The sequence below is a fragment of the Gekko japonicus genome, unplaced genomic scaffold, assembly GCF_001447785.1.
Source record: "Gekko japonicus isolate JY-2015 unplaced genomic scaffold, Gekko_japonicus_V1.1 scaffold3246, whole genome shotgun sequence".
Taxonomy (NCBI): domain Eukaryota; kingdom Metazoa; phylum Chordata; class Lepidosauria; order Squamata; family Gekkonidae; genus Gekko; species Gekko japonicus.
The window spans coordinates 149,997-165,617 of NW_015162051.1; the positions used below are offsets into that span (position 1 = coordinate 149,997).

Here is a 15,621-nt window from a genome sequence, read left to right on the forward strand (position 1 = left end):
GAAAACAATAAAACAGGGAACTTTTGCCACCTTAAATCTTTATTCCAACTCTGCAAAAATTTTTGGAAGCCCCAGTGTTCTCTTTTTTGCCAGCTCGCATATACACCTGTGCCTGTCATCAGTCTCGCATCAACAGCCCCCTGACGAACGCAGATCTCCTCCAGTTTCAAAAGGGTCCCTGCCTGCTCAGCTTAGTAATTAGCCTTCATTGCCACAAGCAACCAGTTATTTATAAGCCTGTGTTATTTTACAGAGCAAACACGAGCCGAGTTTATTTTCTGTGCTGCTATAAAGCTGCTTCCATGATGAGGTCTTACAATTTTTAAGTTCTCAGTATTAAAAAACACACAGTATCATTCGATTCTTCCCTCTGCAAAATCACTTTCATGCTAAACTTCAGTATCATGTGCTCATAAAACCCAGCAAAGTCACTTGGAACACTGCAAACAGAAAGCATACTAAAGATTTTATTTTTCCCCCCATTTGCTGGCAGCCAGTTTAGAAATAGCTGAAGTCTACATATTTTATGAAGCCGCTGCGTGTTGAATGGGATATTCAAGAATTTAATCTGACAACTGCATTAGACAGACTTGATAAATATTGATCTGCTTGCACATTCCGAGGGAACAACTGCAGTTTTTATTGTACTCTTGCAATTTATGCTTCCACCCCTAGGGAGTGTTCCCCCCCTTCTAAAAAAACCCCCTCATAATATCATAGGGAATGCAGCAGACTCTTTATGAACTCACCTACCATCCCAATCCACTGGAGTTGTGACTTTTGTTTCAACTGCCTGCAGCAGAATTTCCTAAGTAATTTCTAGACATCCAAGGGACATAGATAAGGGTGGTAAGACAAAGGACTGAGAGAGAATGCCTCCTCTAGGAAGACCTTTTGATTTAGACAGCGGACAGTCAGGATTAGAGGAACAGGCTCTACTGGAGTCGCTATGAAGCTAAACCAGTATTTAACTGATTCTGGTGTTTTGTTTATTTATTTGTTTAAAGGCATCGCCCACTTTTCAACCCAGCAGAGGCCTCCCAGCAGCTTGGGGACCAAAAACAAACACTGCAGAACAACCTTAGGAAACCAACAAGCTGCTGGACCACCTATTTTGAGCTGCTGGACCACCTATTTTGAGCTTGGCAGGGCCCACACATAGTGCCTGTTTTTATGGAAAGAGCTAAATTAGGCCAAACAAGACCTCTTACAAACAGGAGAGTTACTGTCAAGGCATTTGACAAAACGGAGACTTGGGAGTGCAATTGAAGAGGCAGAGAGACTGACTGACTTCCTTTTGGCTTGAAGCGAGGGTTTCTTCTGTGGTGGTGCCATAGTTATGCAATGTCCAATCAAGCTTTAACCCAGGGGCCACAATCTCCTGATCTGCGGTGGCCCAAGAGACAAACACCAAACATCAAAAGGTGCTTCCACCCGTTTATCTGGATTAACATTATCATCACAATCTGCAAAAGGATCAAAATGTATCTTCAAGCGCATGCATTTGCACCAAGACCTCTTTTGCTTGTTTGGGGAACTGCATTTGCACCAAGACCTCTTTTGCTTGTTTGGGGAAAGTGAATCTCGGGTCCCGCGTAGCCTGTTCCACTGGGGTATGCAAATGTAGCTCATGTTTCAGGTCACATTTTAAAATGGATAGCATTTTATTCATATTTCTGCAGCACTGAACATTACTATGAGTAGTTTTGTGGGAAAGTTATTCTGAAAGACCAAAAATGCAGACATGCGTGTGGGGGGAATAATTGCGAAGCATACTGGCATAAATGTAGTACGTTGGACTATTCTGTAGCAGGACTGCAGCATTCTCCAGTGGAATGCACACTTGGATGCAAAGCTGAGCGCATTCCACAGAAAGCTGGGCGGAAGGGCTGCTGCTGTTTTAAAAGGGATTGTTCTCCCGTACCGCAGATTGGAGTGCAACTTTTGCAGTTAAGGGCCTGCAAATCTTGTCAGGTCCTAGTCTGCTGCTGGAGAAACAAGTGGCTATGATGATATCAAAAGGGTTGGTTCCAAGTTCACTTACGATGCCATCCTAAGAACATTTCCAATGAGAGTGCCCACTTCTGCTTGGGATTGCACTGTTGGGTAGGAAGCCGGCTCCTTTGCAGACATCAGCCGCGCTGATCCATGCATCAGGACAGGTGACTGTTAAGTGCCCTATTTTAAAGGATCCTTTAGGAGAAAACAGGCTCAGAGGAAGCCCACCTAATAGAATGTGCTCTCAAAGTCCAGTCCACCCCCCCCCCCGAACTGTAGAAGGTAGGACATCAAACTACGCTTGGGGTATTTGAACCTTGATGTGTCCCTACTCAGCTACTGAGGCTCACTGGAAGATCTTAGTTAAGTCTTGACCTCTCTCCGTCTAACCTACATCTTGGTTGTAATGAGGATAAATTAAGGGACAGCCACATACACCACCCTGACTCCTTCGGGGATAGGTTGGATAAAAGTACGACAGACATACCCTTCCAGTTGCAATGGCTTTCCTCCCCCCCCCACCTAAGAGACCATGGTATGTGTGGAAAAGAAGACAAATAATGTATACCTCCCCAGTTCAATCCTTCTCCTTCGGCCCCAGGCCAAAGGAAGCAAGTGGCAGGCAGATTGTTTTCATGTGGCCCACACAACTCCCAGCTGGTTGAGATCTCAGGGCTGCAATGCTTCCAAGGCTCTCTGCTTTCCAGGTTCCACAGCCACTTGAATGCAGACCTTATCCTCAAGCTGGCTTGGAGCAGACCGGTTCTCTTGAAGACACCAGGATTTTTGCAGGGATTCTCTCTTGTCCTCTCACTAGGTCTGTTTGTTAGCTCAGACCACCTGAGAAACCCTGGTTTACTGAAAGGGCAATGATTCTTATAAATACACTGGGTAATGGGCACGGAAGAGCTGAGATGTAAACAGCATGTAGCATTCCTGGGGGGGGGGTGCTGTCACATTGAGGGTGTGATGTCATTTCCAGGACAAACCAAGAAGTGACACTACACCACTCTAGGACTGTACCACCATAGAGTTCCCACCAAATCCTAATTAGGGGTGTGCAAAAAATAATAATTCGGCCCATTCGGATTGGCCGAATCGGGCAGAATCAATTTCGGCTGGCAGTAAGACTCCCGCATGTCAGTTTCGTCAGTACGAGCAGATTCGGCAGTCTTTCAGCAGTCTTTCGGCCAGCCGAATGTTTATGGGAGCGGTGGCGCAGGTGATTAACACCTGCAAAGTTTAACTATCTCGAACTGCTGTCTGGCTGTTCGAATCCCACCACGGTCAGGGTGAGCTCCCGACCTTAATCCCAGCTTCAGCCAACCCAGCTGTTCGAAAGCCCTATATGGCAAGTAGATAAATGGGTACCTGGCCTTAGTTGGTCAGGGGGGTACCCTCCCCTAGAAGAAGCGGATGAACTGTGGCTCCAGAGAGAAAATAGTGGCACCGGTAACAACAATGGCAGCAAAACAGCGGCAGAAGCAGCGGCGAACGGACGCCCCCCTGGAACAACGATTGGTTGGAGGTCAGCAGCGGCGCGGCGACATTGGAGAGATTGGAGCCGGAAGTACGTAATCCCCATCGCCAGCTAACTGAAGTCCCCCCTCTAAGAAAGAACTGCGTGAAGAGGCATGTGACCGCCCAGAAAAAGACGGAAGGAGAAGCAAGGACATCTGCGGAAAAAAGCCTTCAGAGGGTATCTGGTAGGGTTCCCATCCCCCTGAATTTGTGGTCATAGTTAGGATTCTAGAAAGTGTGTGCACACACGATACTCTGTAAGCTGCCCAGAGCCCTTCGGGGGTGGGCGGGGTAAAAACCCCATGTAGTAGTAGTAGTAGTAGTAATAATAATAATAATAACAATAATAATTTCAGTCCAATTGTATCCTATGGGCCCTTGAAGTCAATGGCAAAAACATAGGGTATATTCTGGGGGTGGAGGGGAGGGGGCTTGAGAGAGAGAGACTCCAAACTCGCAGGGCAGCTGCTGGAGCCTCTCCCCAAGATACCAACCAAGTTTCAAGAGCATTGGACCAGGGGGTCCATTCTACAGGTTGCCCCTATCCCCTCCATTGTTCCCTAGGCTGTGGTCTGAAGCCTGGGCTCCCACTTCCCTGACTGCCCACTGATTCATCAGTGCTGGTCAACTGGCCTGTACCCATAAAGAGGCTGGGGAAGGGGGGGGGGGGGGGAAAGCACCCAAACCCACTTGAAGGAAGCCTTTGCTTACTCACTCTTGGGAGACTGGCAGACAAAGCTCTTTGTTCTCCTTTTGCCCAAACGTTTGTGCCCTAGCAACCGTAGCTATGTATACAGGGAATACAAACCAGCTTCTCACCTAGTGCAGTCCCCAGCTACAAACTTTACATTCGATAGGGAATCACTGGGAGGGATGGGGGTGGCGGCTGCAGAGAGAGTTAAGCAGACTTCAAAACCTGCTCTACTTTCCAAGGCACTGTAAGCAGGCAGCAGGCAGCCTATGATGTTCCAGCGTGAAACTGTCAGCAGAATTTAGTACCAAACTGGCTGCAGTCACACACACACTAATCCCAATTCCAATTAGGATTTCAATCCTATCCAAATCCTATGGATAGGATTTCAATCCTATCCAAAATCCTATTCCATTCCAATTCAAATACAGGTAGAAAGTGTACAGCTGTTGTTGTAAGGTATTCTTCATATACGGAATGCATACAAGACATCTGTTGACTCCACTATATCCCACTGGGCTACCAGCTTTATTTACCAATGAATACTCAACAGTTCGATTGGAGAAGACAGATACCGTTTCCACCCAGAAGGCATTTGATTGCACTAATAATAAAGAGCTGTTTCAGGAAACAGATGCTGCCTTGGTTCTCTGTTCTAGGCTGCCATGTTTACAGCTAGATAGCATGTTTTAGCTTCGTATAGATCACTTTGTATAGGTCACCATACTCAGTAGGATGTGCACTTTGCCTATGCATGACCTGCTTAGATTTTATTTAAGACATGCACATGCCCACTATTCTGCAAATTCCAGTTGAAAATTACAATTACAAGACATATAATCACAATACAGAGCAATAAAAATAAGTGGCACTCTCAGAACCACCCTGAAGGTTAGGAGGTGGAAGCTTGAGGTCCAGTTTTATATAGTAAAGGTCGGTGCAGAACCCAATGCTTATTTCCCACTTCCCTTTCTACATGCTGCATAGTGTTGCCATTCTCCAGGTGGCAGCTGGAGATCTCCCGGAATTACAACTGACCTCCAGGTTGCAGAGATCAATTCCGCTGGAGAAAATGACTGTTTTGGAAAGTGGGCTCTATGGCATTATACGCTCCAAAGTCCCTCCCCAAACCCCAGGCTTTACCCCGAAAATCTCCAGTAATTTCCCAACCCAGAGCTGGCAACCCTAACTACACCCTCCATGGAAGAGTTCAGCTACCACAATTGACCTCAGCTAGACAAAAAGGTCACTGGAGAAGTGCAGGGAGGTAAACTCCCTTTCATTAAGTCAGACCGCCCCCATCCCCTTTATGCTACTAGCCAGTTTTGCATTTAACCGGATGGAACATCTGCCGTCTCATACGGCTTGACTCTTGGATTAAGCAGCACGACTGGAATTTATTATTTTTTTAAGCAGTAAAATGCAGTTAGCCAGCATGCTATTGAGACTGCCTGGGGAGGAGAGCTCTTTAGAATGGTTCAATTAAAATCACTGGATTTACCTATAGTTTCTTTCCCATTCAAAAGGCGTGTTTTATTACAGGGAACAAGCTGACCTAGACCTGAAAACCAGGTGACAGCTGCTTCGTCGGGTCTTATCTACATAGTAACAAGAATAAAGAGGCCTGTTGAGAATGCATGCAACTCCTCTATACACACACATGTGCCTCTCTCAACTTTCCTAGATCCCTGCAGCAGATAAAGGCAATTAGTTTTGTTTCATATGTAAATGGCAGCGCATAAAAGGGGAACCAAGAATCTGATGGAGCACATCAGCCGTCCTTTTACGTTCTTTGTGCTGGGGGGGGGGGGGCTGGCAGATTCAGAAAGCAAAGATCTTAAAAGTCACCCAGCTAAGTCTGGATTTTGAGGACTGCCAAGCCAGTCAGTCACAAGATGGTATTAATTTAAAAACAAAAACGTATAAATGAGTTTAAGTCCTTTGCAGAAACACCTGGGCAAGTCATTGTCGGAACCAGGGGTCATTTCCTGCAGGAGCGCACAGGAGCGGAGCTCCGGCAGTAAAGAGCCCAGGGGGTGGGCACATGCAACAAGCCCCACCCCCTGCTCCCAGCAGCCCTCAGTCAGAGCAAGAAGCAGCCAGGTAAGTTGCAGAGCTCCCCCCAGCCCCCAGTTCAAAACAGTCCAGTGGCACCTTTAAGACCAACTTTTATTCAGGTACAAGCTCTCCCTCCTCTGCAAGGACAGATCTGCACGTTCTCCCCCCCCCCCCCCAATAGCAATCCAAAACAGTCCAGTGTCCAGCGATGGGTGTTGCCTTCTGACACACTTCCGGTGATGTCAGGGGGTGTGGCATATGCAAATGAGTTATGCTAATGAGTTATGCTAATAAGTTATGCTAATAAGTTATGCTAATAAGTTATGCTAATGAGCTCCTGCACCTCTTTTTCTACAAAATGACCCCTGGTCGGAACTATGGGGAAAACCAGCAACTTTGAAGTCCAGGAAGGTGTCGGAGGAAGCGAAGAACTTGCATGTAAGTCTAGGATTTTTAAAAAGCATTTCTAACAGGATTAAAATGGATGCTTCCATCCTTTATGCCAGAAATACGCAGGGGGGGAAGAATCTTCTAGTGATCCAGGCTCTGTCACATGAGGGAGAGAGAACTCAAAGGGAAGACAATTCCACTCAATAGCATCTTCAATTTGATAGTTCTTTACAGAGAGATTTGCCTGTGAACAAGACAGCCTTTCTGAGGGAGTGGTCGGAAGAGTGCTCGCGGCTAAAGCATCCCTGTCTCAACAGAAGTGTCTGTCTGTGCTTTATGTTGCCAGAAAATGGAATTACTACATTTAGCCATGAAAAGCCGATTAGTACAAGACCTTTGAAGTCCCTGCTACACAGCAACAAATTATTTATGGGGCACTCACATGCAGGTGGAAGGGTCCCAAGGAGGGAGACCACATGCTCTTCTTCTACATCAGAAGAGACAGAGTAACCTAGTACAGCAAGGAGAGCGTTGGGCTAGAACAGGTGCCCCCAACCTTTTTTGAGCCTGTGGTCACCTTTGGGAATTTTGAGGACTCAGTGCACCATGGTAAAATGGCTGCCACATGGTAGGGGGGAAGGCCAATCACAAAGTGGCAGCTAGAGAGGTTGGGCCCAATCACAAAACACTGGGAATGTTACATGGTTCCAGGCATCTTCCTGTGATGGAGGGAGCCTCTCTCTGCAATGAAGGTGAAGACTTTTAGGCTCTTCTGAAGCAACTCCAAAGAAGTGGAAGAAATCCAGGACTAGCTCTTTGCTTTGAAGAAGATGCAAGTGGGTACCAAGAAATAAACAGCTGATGCCATAGACACTGTTAGAGAACACTGGGCTACACAGCCACTCCACACGTCATGGATATTCTATTCGTGAGCCTGCTGATGGATCCATGCCATGTGCAGGCATAATCACTGATCCACACAAGCACAGGTACAAGAAATAAAGTATATCTGGTGGCAAGCTAAACAGTAGTAACTGAAGTTATGAACTCTCATGACAATACCCAGAATGCAATTCAGCAAGAACTCTTCTTGTAAACCCACCATGGAAGAAGGACTGTACACCTGCTCAGTTTCTACTTATTGTTGTCAGGGGCTCAAATTGAAAAGGGAGCAAAATCTTGACTTAGAGAGGAGAAAGGGAAAGAGTCACGTACATCCTCCATAAATGCATACCTAATTTCAGAACATACCAGGAGCAAGATCCTTAAAATGAACAATTTGTAAACCACACAGTTGACATTCTTTAGTCACCATATGGGCCAATGGCCCAGAACCGTGAACTTATTTGAAAGGCTGAACAATGAAAATATTATGGCTGCAGAATGCAATGATGGGTCACCGTGCCACGCAAGCTGTACTCAAAACAAAGGAGAAACAAACAGCTACCCCTTGCTGGGTGCCTATCAAAGCTGGCTTCTGCTTGTCCATTCCTGGCCTATCCCAACTGCTGGAACTGATGTTTCCTTGGTGCATGCAACCTTTTATAGATAGACCTCTGAAGCTAGTCTGACCAAAAGAGATTAATGGCTTTAGCCAAATAAGAGTGGTAACCATGCAAACCAGGAGGCTCAACATGCTCAAGCTGTTCATAGCAGCATGTTAGGCCTGGAGGCCACCTGCTTCTTGTTGCTGGGAAACACAGCACTGCCTTGCAAGAAGAGGAAAACTCAGGTTGCAGTGACCACTGGTTCAACACCATAAAGAGCCATGGTGGACCAAGACAGCTCCAAGCCCGAATGCCCAGATTTTGCAAATATTTTGATATGAATAAGTCAACTTGAGCCCTGACCTGGACAGCACAGGCTAGACCGATCTCATCAGACCTTGGAAGCTAAGCAGGATTGACCCTGGATAGTATTTGGATGGGAGACCACCAAGGAATACCAGGGTCACTATGAATGTCTCCTGCCTTGAAAACCCTGTGGGGTCACCATAAGTCAGCTGTGAGTGACAGCCAAAGAAGTCAACTTGGCACACATGAGGTATATCCAGAGCAAAGGCCCTGAGGGCTGATTAAGCTCCCATGACTTCTACAAAGATGATACTACACAAGAGAGTTTGTCCACTCACTAGAACGCAAATAGCCAAGGCCTCCAAGCCGCCTTGAGTCTCAATGAGAAATGGTGACGGTAAATGGAAGTATAGAAAGGGACTGGGGGAGATGAATAAAGCAAAAAAAAAAAAAGGGGGGGGGGGAAACTAGACCCTTCACAGCTGAAAGTATTTGGAAGCTGGAACCTCAACCCACTCCAGAAGACACCCTTGAGCAGCTTTGCTGGAGAGGGCCAAACCCACTAGGAGGAAGAACCCAGAATGCATCCCTCCCAAATGGAGGGGACATACCACAACCTTTTCATTTTGCCTTTGGACGAATCATGCCTTGCTAGATGCACCAGGTGACCAATGTCTAGTGGCTTCTGGAATCTGAGTCCTTAAGCTTTAGATGGGTTAGTGTTTTAGGGAACTTAAGGAGCATCTACACAACGTGGCCAGACTTCATCAGGCCTCTTATATCTGCCAGCTTCACCAAAACCAGGGCAGCAAAAGATCTCAACAGCTGCAACTTTTGCACAGAGTTCTCCACAACTGAAAAGAACATATATGTAGCTCTGCATAATGCAGCTGTCCTTGATGAAGGACTTCTTAAGTACACACAGCTGTCTCTACCTGGAGCCTTCCACAAGGCTTTTAAAACAAACAAGTACACACCCACTAGGTTTATATATTACTCCACATATCTGGAAACGTGTTTATTATTCAGCTAAGTTTTTACTGCAATATGGCAAGCTGTCCTATATGGCTTAGACTTTATGAAGACCACATTCAGAGGCAGGGGCCAACATCTCCCCACAAATGTTAGAGCAGACAGGAACTCCCAAGTGTGGAGATGACAAACATTTACAGTGCAACCTTATGCAGACTTACTCCAGTTTAACCACATCAATATCAATGGGCATAATAAACTGGAACAACTCTGCATAGGTATGTGCTCTTAAGTGTTGTAGAACAACAGAGCAGAAAATGCTGCATTTTAGGATTGCTTTAAATTTCAAAGTTTTCCTATAAGGAAAGAATTACACAGAAAATGCCCGATAACTATTAACTCCTCAACATGAGGGATGGACCCATACAAATTCATGTGTAATATCCTTCCGCATGTGGCATTTATGGTTTTTCTGGAGCACAGGTACTTTCTGCGTAAGAGAAGTTAAACATCTGAAGCAGTATTCAGGCGGGTAACCGTGTTGGTTTGAAGCAGCCAAACAAAGTCTGAGTCCAGGGGCACCTTTAAGACCAATGAAGTTTTATTCAAAGTATAAGCTTCTGTGTGCAAGCACACTTCTTCAGATAAAATGGAATAAAATCTCCTAACGCCCACCCCCCATTCTCGCTTTTCTTTTCCTATAAGTAGGACTCGAGGAGATTTTATTCCATTGTATCTAAGTATAGTGTGCTTGCACACGAAAGCTTATACTCTGAATGAAACGTCCTTGGTCTTAAAGGTGCCACTAGACCCCTTGTTCATCTGAAGCAGTGTCTTCTGTGTTGAAAGCATAAGGGACCAGGGTACATCCAACAAAATCTGCACAGTTGTGTCAACTACCACTTTCTCTAATTGGAATAAGCCCCTTACATTTAAGAGCTTTACTCGGAGGCAGAACTACCTCCCGTATGTGGATGTGGAACTTGAGAGATCAGCACGAGATGCCAACGTGGAGGAAAAAACGGCGGCATCTGTGCTGTGAAAAGAGACACACATTCCTTCTCCCCCCTTCTGGTATTGGCTGGCTTTCAAAAATCAGAAGCTCCCAAACCAAAGCCCTTAAAACACAAACAAAAAAAGTTGCTATTTGAATCCCTTATTAGGGCTATTGTTGCCGACAGCGCAGACTTGGGACGGGGAAATGGAAGGAACCATCAGGCTCCTTATTTCCTGCATCCACATTGCTGGATTCCCCAAATCTCAGCCATCTGTGACAGATGTTCACTCAGCTCCTCCTGGATGTCAGGGAAAAAAAGCGTTCCACAACATCCTCAGGCAACTATTCAGTCAACCAGCTGTTCCTGCTATTATATGCATCCCTTCCCTCCCTCCACCTTGGAAAAAAAACCCTCCTCTTCTGTACTGCAGCAACTGAAACCACTGAGCCCTCTTGCCAAATTAAAACATGGCGCCATGAGATTTCCTCTGCTACCACTGATCAGCTGCCCACGCCAAGAGCCTCAATTCTACCCACCAGCCTGCAGATCCAGCACTCAAACCCACAAGCAATTCCCATAGCTTTAAAAGGTGCCAATGCAGTGGAGTGCAATGCAGCATCCCTTGTGATACTGCAGAGAATTCCAGGATGCAGCTTTTGGAGGTTCATGCAATGCAGCTGTTTGGGGCAGCAAGATGTCCTGGGCTTGTGCCAACTGCCTGCCGAAGAGGGCAAATGACTTCAAAGTCTTTGCTTATTTAACACTGCTAAGTACAAAAAATAAAAAAAATAAGGAGTGGGGGGAAAGCATCTGTTCTCCATGCACAATTCAGAGCCAGTAAACTCTCTGTTCTGCACCAGCACCCAGGTCTGAATCTAAGGGGAGGGGGAGGTGGACAAGCACAGCCCCCCCCCCCAACACATTGCACGGCTGCTTGGACAGGGAGATGGCAGCAGTAGCAGAACAAAACACATTTGGGAAAACTGAGCTCAAGTTTGCTTAGCTTGAAGGGGTTTCTCTTGGCATCCCCTGCCAACTGGCTAGAAAGACACATTCCATGTTTCTTTTAGCTGTGAGAGGGAGGGGGGAACTCCTGATATGCTGACATTTCCCCCCACCCTAACCAACCACAGGCACACAAAGGGAGAATCCAAGCAATGTTTACCTTCCCTTTTCAAAAACGACCAGTGCCAACCATTCCTCAAACTTGTGGGGTGATTGCCCACCCCCCACCCCGTGGGTATTTAGCAGTGATTTAGCCATTCATTTACTCTAGAGTTATGAATGCTCTGGGACTGCCTTGACCTCAGAGCCCTGCAAGTGGCAATGCCCCATCTACTGCAAAGAGTTGTTTGTGCTAATCACCATCTCTCAGTGGGAATCAATTGTCCTTTTGATCACCCACTGCTTAGACTCAACTGAGCAGCTAGGAGGCTTCAGGCTAAGTGAAACCCGCATTTATATCGCATAATATTGGTTTGTTAACCCCCTATGCCCTTCAGTATCCCTGCAACACCTCACAAGCAGGGCAACTTTTCCCTCCTGGGCACCTTTTCCATGCAACGTCCATTTCAGCAGTGATAACAGTGGAACTAGATGTTCTAGGGAGCCAGTGTAATGCAGGGATTAGTGTCCAAGTAGGATCTGGGAGACCCGGGTTCGAGTCCCCACTGTGCCATGGAAGCTTGCTGGGTGACTGTGGGCCAGTCATATACTCTCAGGCTAACCTACCCCACAGTGTTGTTGTGAGGACAGCACATAGAATGATGAAAAAGCAAGGAATAAATGAAGTTAATTGACACAGAGAGTACTCCATCTTTCTGTGTTATACCTCTGAGGATGCCAGTCACAACTACTGGTGAAACGTCAGGTTCTACAATGGCAAGACCACGGCCACACAACCCGGAAAATCTACAGCAACTAATGAAGTTAATAATTACTTACGGCCTAGCAATAAAAGGTTCATCCTAAGTATGTAATGCTCTGTTCATACAAATGTGCACACTTTTATAACACCAAAGCTTTAGTAGACTAGTGCCAAACACATATACTACACCAACACTTTTCCCACTGCCTTTCCTTAATCCAACCCCCAACTCTACTGAGGCTCAGTGGTCCAGCTTCTTTGCATGCAGAAAGACCCAAATTCAATCCCTGACATCGCCCGTTAAAAGAATCAGGCAGGAAAGTATGTGACAAATCTCTGCCCAAGACCTTGCAGAGCCGCTGCCAGTCTGAGTAGACAATACTGACCTTGATGGACCAATGGTTTGATTCAATATAAGGTAATGTCATTATGTACATATGTCACCTTACACATTAACCCAGGGACTATAGCCTTAACCTTCAAAACCCACAAAAAACAGGATCCTGCAGTTCTGTAGCACCCGCTCAGATTAGCTGGGCAGTTCCCACTGGGTACATGTGAACGGGATATCCCATGAATGAAACAACATCAAGGTGTGCCTTGGCCTTTCCTAGCCAATTGCTGTCAACAATCACTGTCAACACAACTTACTGGGACTGAAGTCAAAAGCCTGGAGATTACATCAATCAACACGATTTTGTTCCCTCCCACTACAATTGTTCCAGTGGTTTCTAGTGCAGGTTTTATGTTTGCAGAATCCCTTTGAACTTGACCAGTTCAGGTCTGCTTAACAGTGAACGGATACTTTGGAAAACAAGGGAAACCCCTCCCCTGAGGAGCTACTTACTACCTGTAGTAAACAACAGGGCAAAGATCCAGCCCCCCAATAAGAAAGATTAGGCAAGGACAGTTGAGAAACACATTTTCATGCCAGAGCAACTAGCTTTCCATTTCCGCCTTGGCCGGCCACTTACCGATATCGGACTTTGACCCTGTCGTTGTCCGGACTGCAGTAGAGTCTTTCCAGATGTTCCTGCGAGTCATTGGTCACGCTCTGCCACGCTTGGCTAGCAGTCCTCCTGATCTGCCAGTGGTAGGGCAGGACTGTGTGATGCCGGGGGCAGTCGCTGCCCAAAACACAAACCCCTTGTAGAAAATCCACACAGATGTCGACCCCGTCCTTCTGGTGGGTGTGATATTGGAGCTGGTTCAAGATTTCAAACACAAGGTCAAGAGAAGCCTCCTCGCTTTTGTCCTGGAAGAGCCCAGCTCCGAACTTCTCAGCAGGCTTCGAGTCACACAGGGCCAGGGGGAGGTTGTGGTCCTGGACACCTCCAGGAGGGTAACCTTCAAGCGCCTTCTGAGGGCAGGGACGAAAGGCAGCAGCATCGCCAGGGACAGCGTGGAACGCCTCAGCAGCAGCGGGAGAAGTGACAGATGGGAAGACCTGCTCCCCAGTCTGGCCATCCTGTTCAGGAGGCCCATCGGCTATCTGTCCCTGAACATCCGGCGCTCCCGGCAGCAAGACGGCTACGCTGTTGTCTGGTTGTGGGCACGGGGCAGCGACCCCCACAGGCTTCTGGGCCACAGGTTCACACAAGTTGCCGTGGCCGCCGTTCTGCCCCCGTGGTACAAAGATCCCATCTAGGGTACCTGCCCCTAGCAAACTGGTGAAGATGGGCCGCAAAGCCCTCAGCGCCTCTGTGTCCAGCCTCTTCTGGGCTTGCTGTTTTTTCTTAAAACAAGGCTTGACGGGCGGGATCTTCTCCGGGATCCTCAGTGGCGGGGCAAAGACCTCCGAAGGAGAGCACTGCATCTCCTGACAGTGGGGCTGTGCCGCTACACACACCACGGGCTGCTCCAGGTCCGTCTCCATCGGCTTCTTCTTCCCAAGTTTGCCTCCGCTTTCCACGTTCCTACAGTCCTGCAGTCGCCAGCCTAGGGCAAAGGGGGAGGGTAAGGCCGTTAGTCTCCGACTGGAGAAGGGCGACAGGAAAAAAGACCAGCTCCCTCCCACCTCCACACAACCCCTGCTTCCCCTCTTACTGGCTTTGTGGGTAGCCCCAAGGCACATGAGGTCAGCTAAAACCCAGACTTATTAATTCCCAGAACAAGCGTTCAGCCTTTTGTCACACCCGGCATTCAGAGACGGCAGCTGCTGCTTCTCACGTTTCCGTTCACTTAATTGGATCTTTGCAGTCCCCCGTGCATGCATGCATACATGCACGCACCCCCCCCTCCTCCTCCAGTTGCTCATACTCTCCTCTGGAAATACACTGCCACTGGGCATATCACCTCCTCCCTACACACACACACACACACACACACACACACACACACACACACACACACACACACACTGACTGCTCCCTCCCTCCCTCATTCGCCCACATTTCGCCCCACCTTTCCATCTAGGAAGATCCTCCCGCACTCATCATATACATTCTCTCTCCTTGCCCTGAACTCTGTGTGCTGCCCAAAACGGAATGACCAAGAACCCACGAGAAGGAGCAGTAAATTAGGCAGTTCCGACACTGGGTTCCTTAGACGGACGGATAGAAGTTGGAAGCCAGCCAACACAGAGCCAACTTGGCGAGTCTCAGAACTGCTTAGTCACCCCCCCCCCAAGCCTTTTAAAAAAAGTATTTCCCGCACTTCCCCCCGCCGCCACTCAGTCAGAATCACGCACCCCAGCTCAGCGGCTTCCCAGCACCGACAACACATGAGCTCGCCTGCCCCCCACAGGCCCGGACGGCTACTGCAGACAGAACGAGAAGCAAACTTGGGAGCCAGACGGCTGTCCAAAAGCCCCAACCTGCCCCCCCCCCGCCCCGCAATACCACCCTCATAAGCGAATCAAAAAGTTGATTTCCACAGAGAGAAGTCGTCACTAATCTGAGAATGTTTGCCTAGTTAGAAATAACTCTGAAGTTATATGGCGGAAGAGAGATAAAGCTTCATTCTGCACCAAGAATTAATAATGTTTCTTGGGTTTGGTTTCTCAACCTTGGTTGCCACCCCCCAAAAAATATATGTATCCCCAAAGCTGCATTTCTTTAAGAACTGCGACTTCCCTTGTCATGAAAACAAGGTCAGCAACACCAAATATATTCCAAAACAGGCCACCTTCAAGTTTTACCAGGGCGAATATTTCGCATAGTCATTCAGGAACTCATCTTTATTATTTGATGTTCTACCAGCTGAACAGCATGTTTCTTTCCAGTCATAAGACATACCATGAGGGATTTATTCTACAGGACACAGTCACAGCCCAGCCAGGAATGCTCACTCAAGTCGCCACCAGCCGCTTCCACCCCACAGAAAAGAACAGGA

At 47.4% G+C, this 15,621-nt stretch overlaps 1 protein-coding gene across 1 annotated transcript in view; it reads right to left on the bottom strand.

The window, feature by feature from the left end:
* The window catches only part of TIPARP (TCDD-inducible poly(ADP-ribose) polymerase), a 26,741-nt gene that overhangs the window by 10,065 nt on the left and 1,055 nt on the right, over positions 1-15,621 (bottom strand). The window contains exon 2 of the mRNA XM_015405603.1: positions 13,263-14,226. Coding sequence (XP_015261089.1) covers positions 13,263-14,164 — 902 coding nt within the window. The 5' untranslated portion in view covers positions 14,165-14,226. The remainder of the gene's footprint in view (positions 1-13,262; positions 14,227-15,621) is intronic.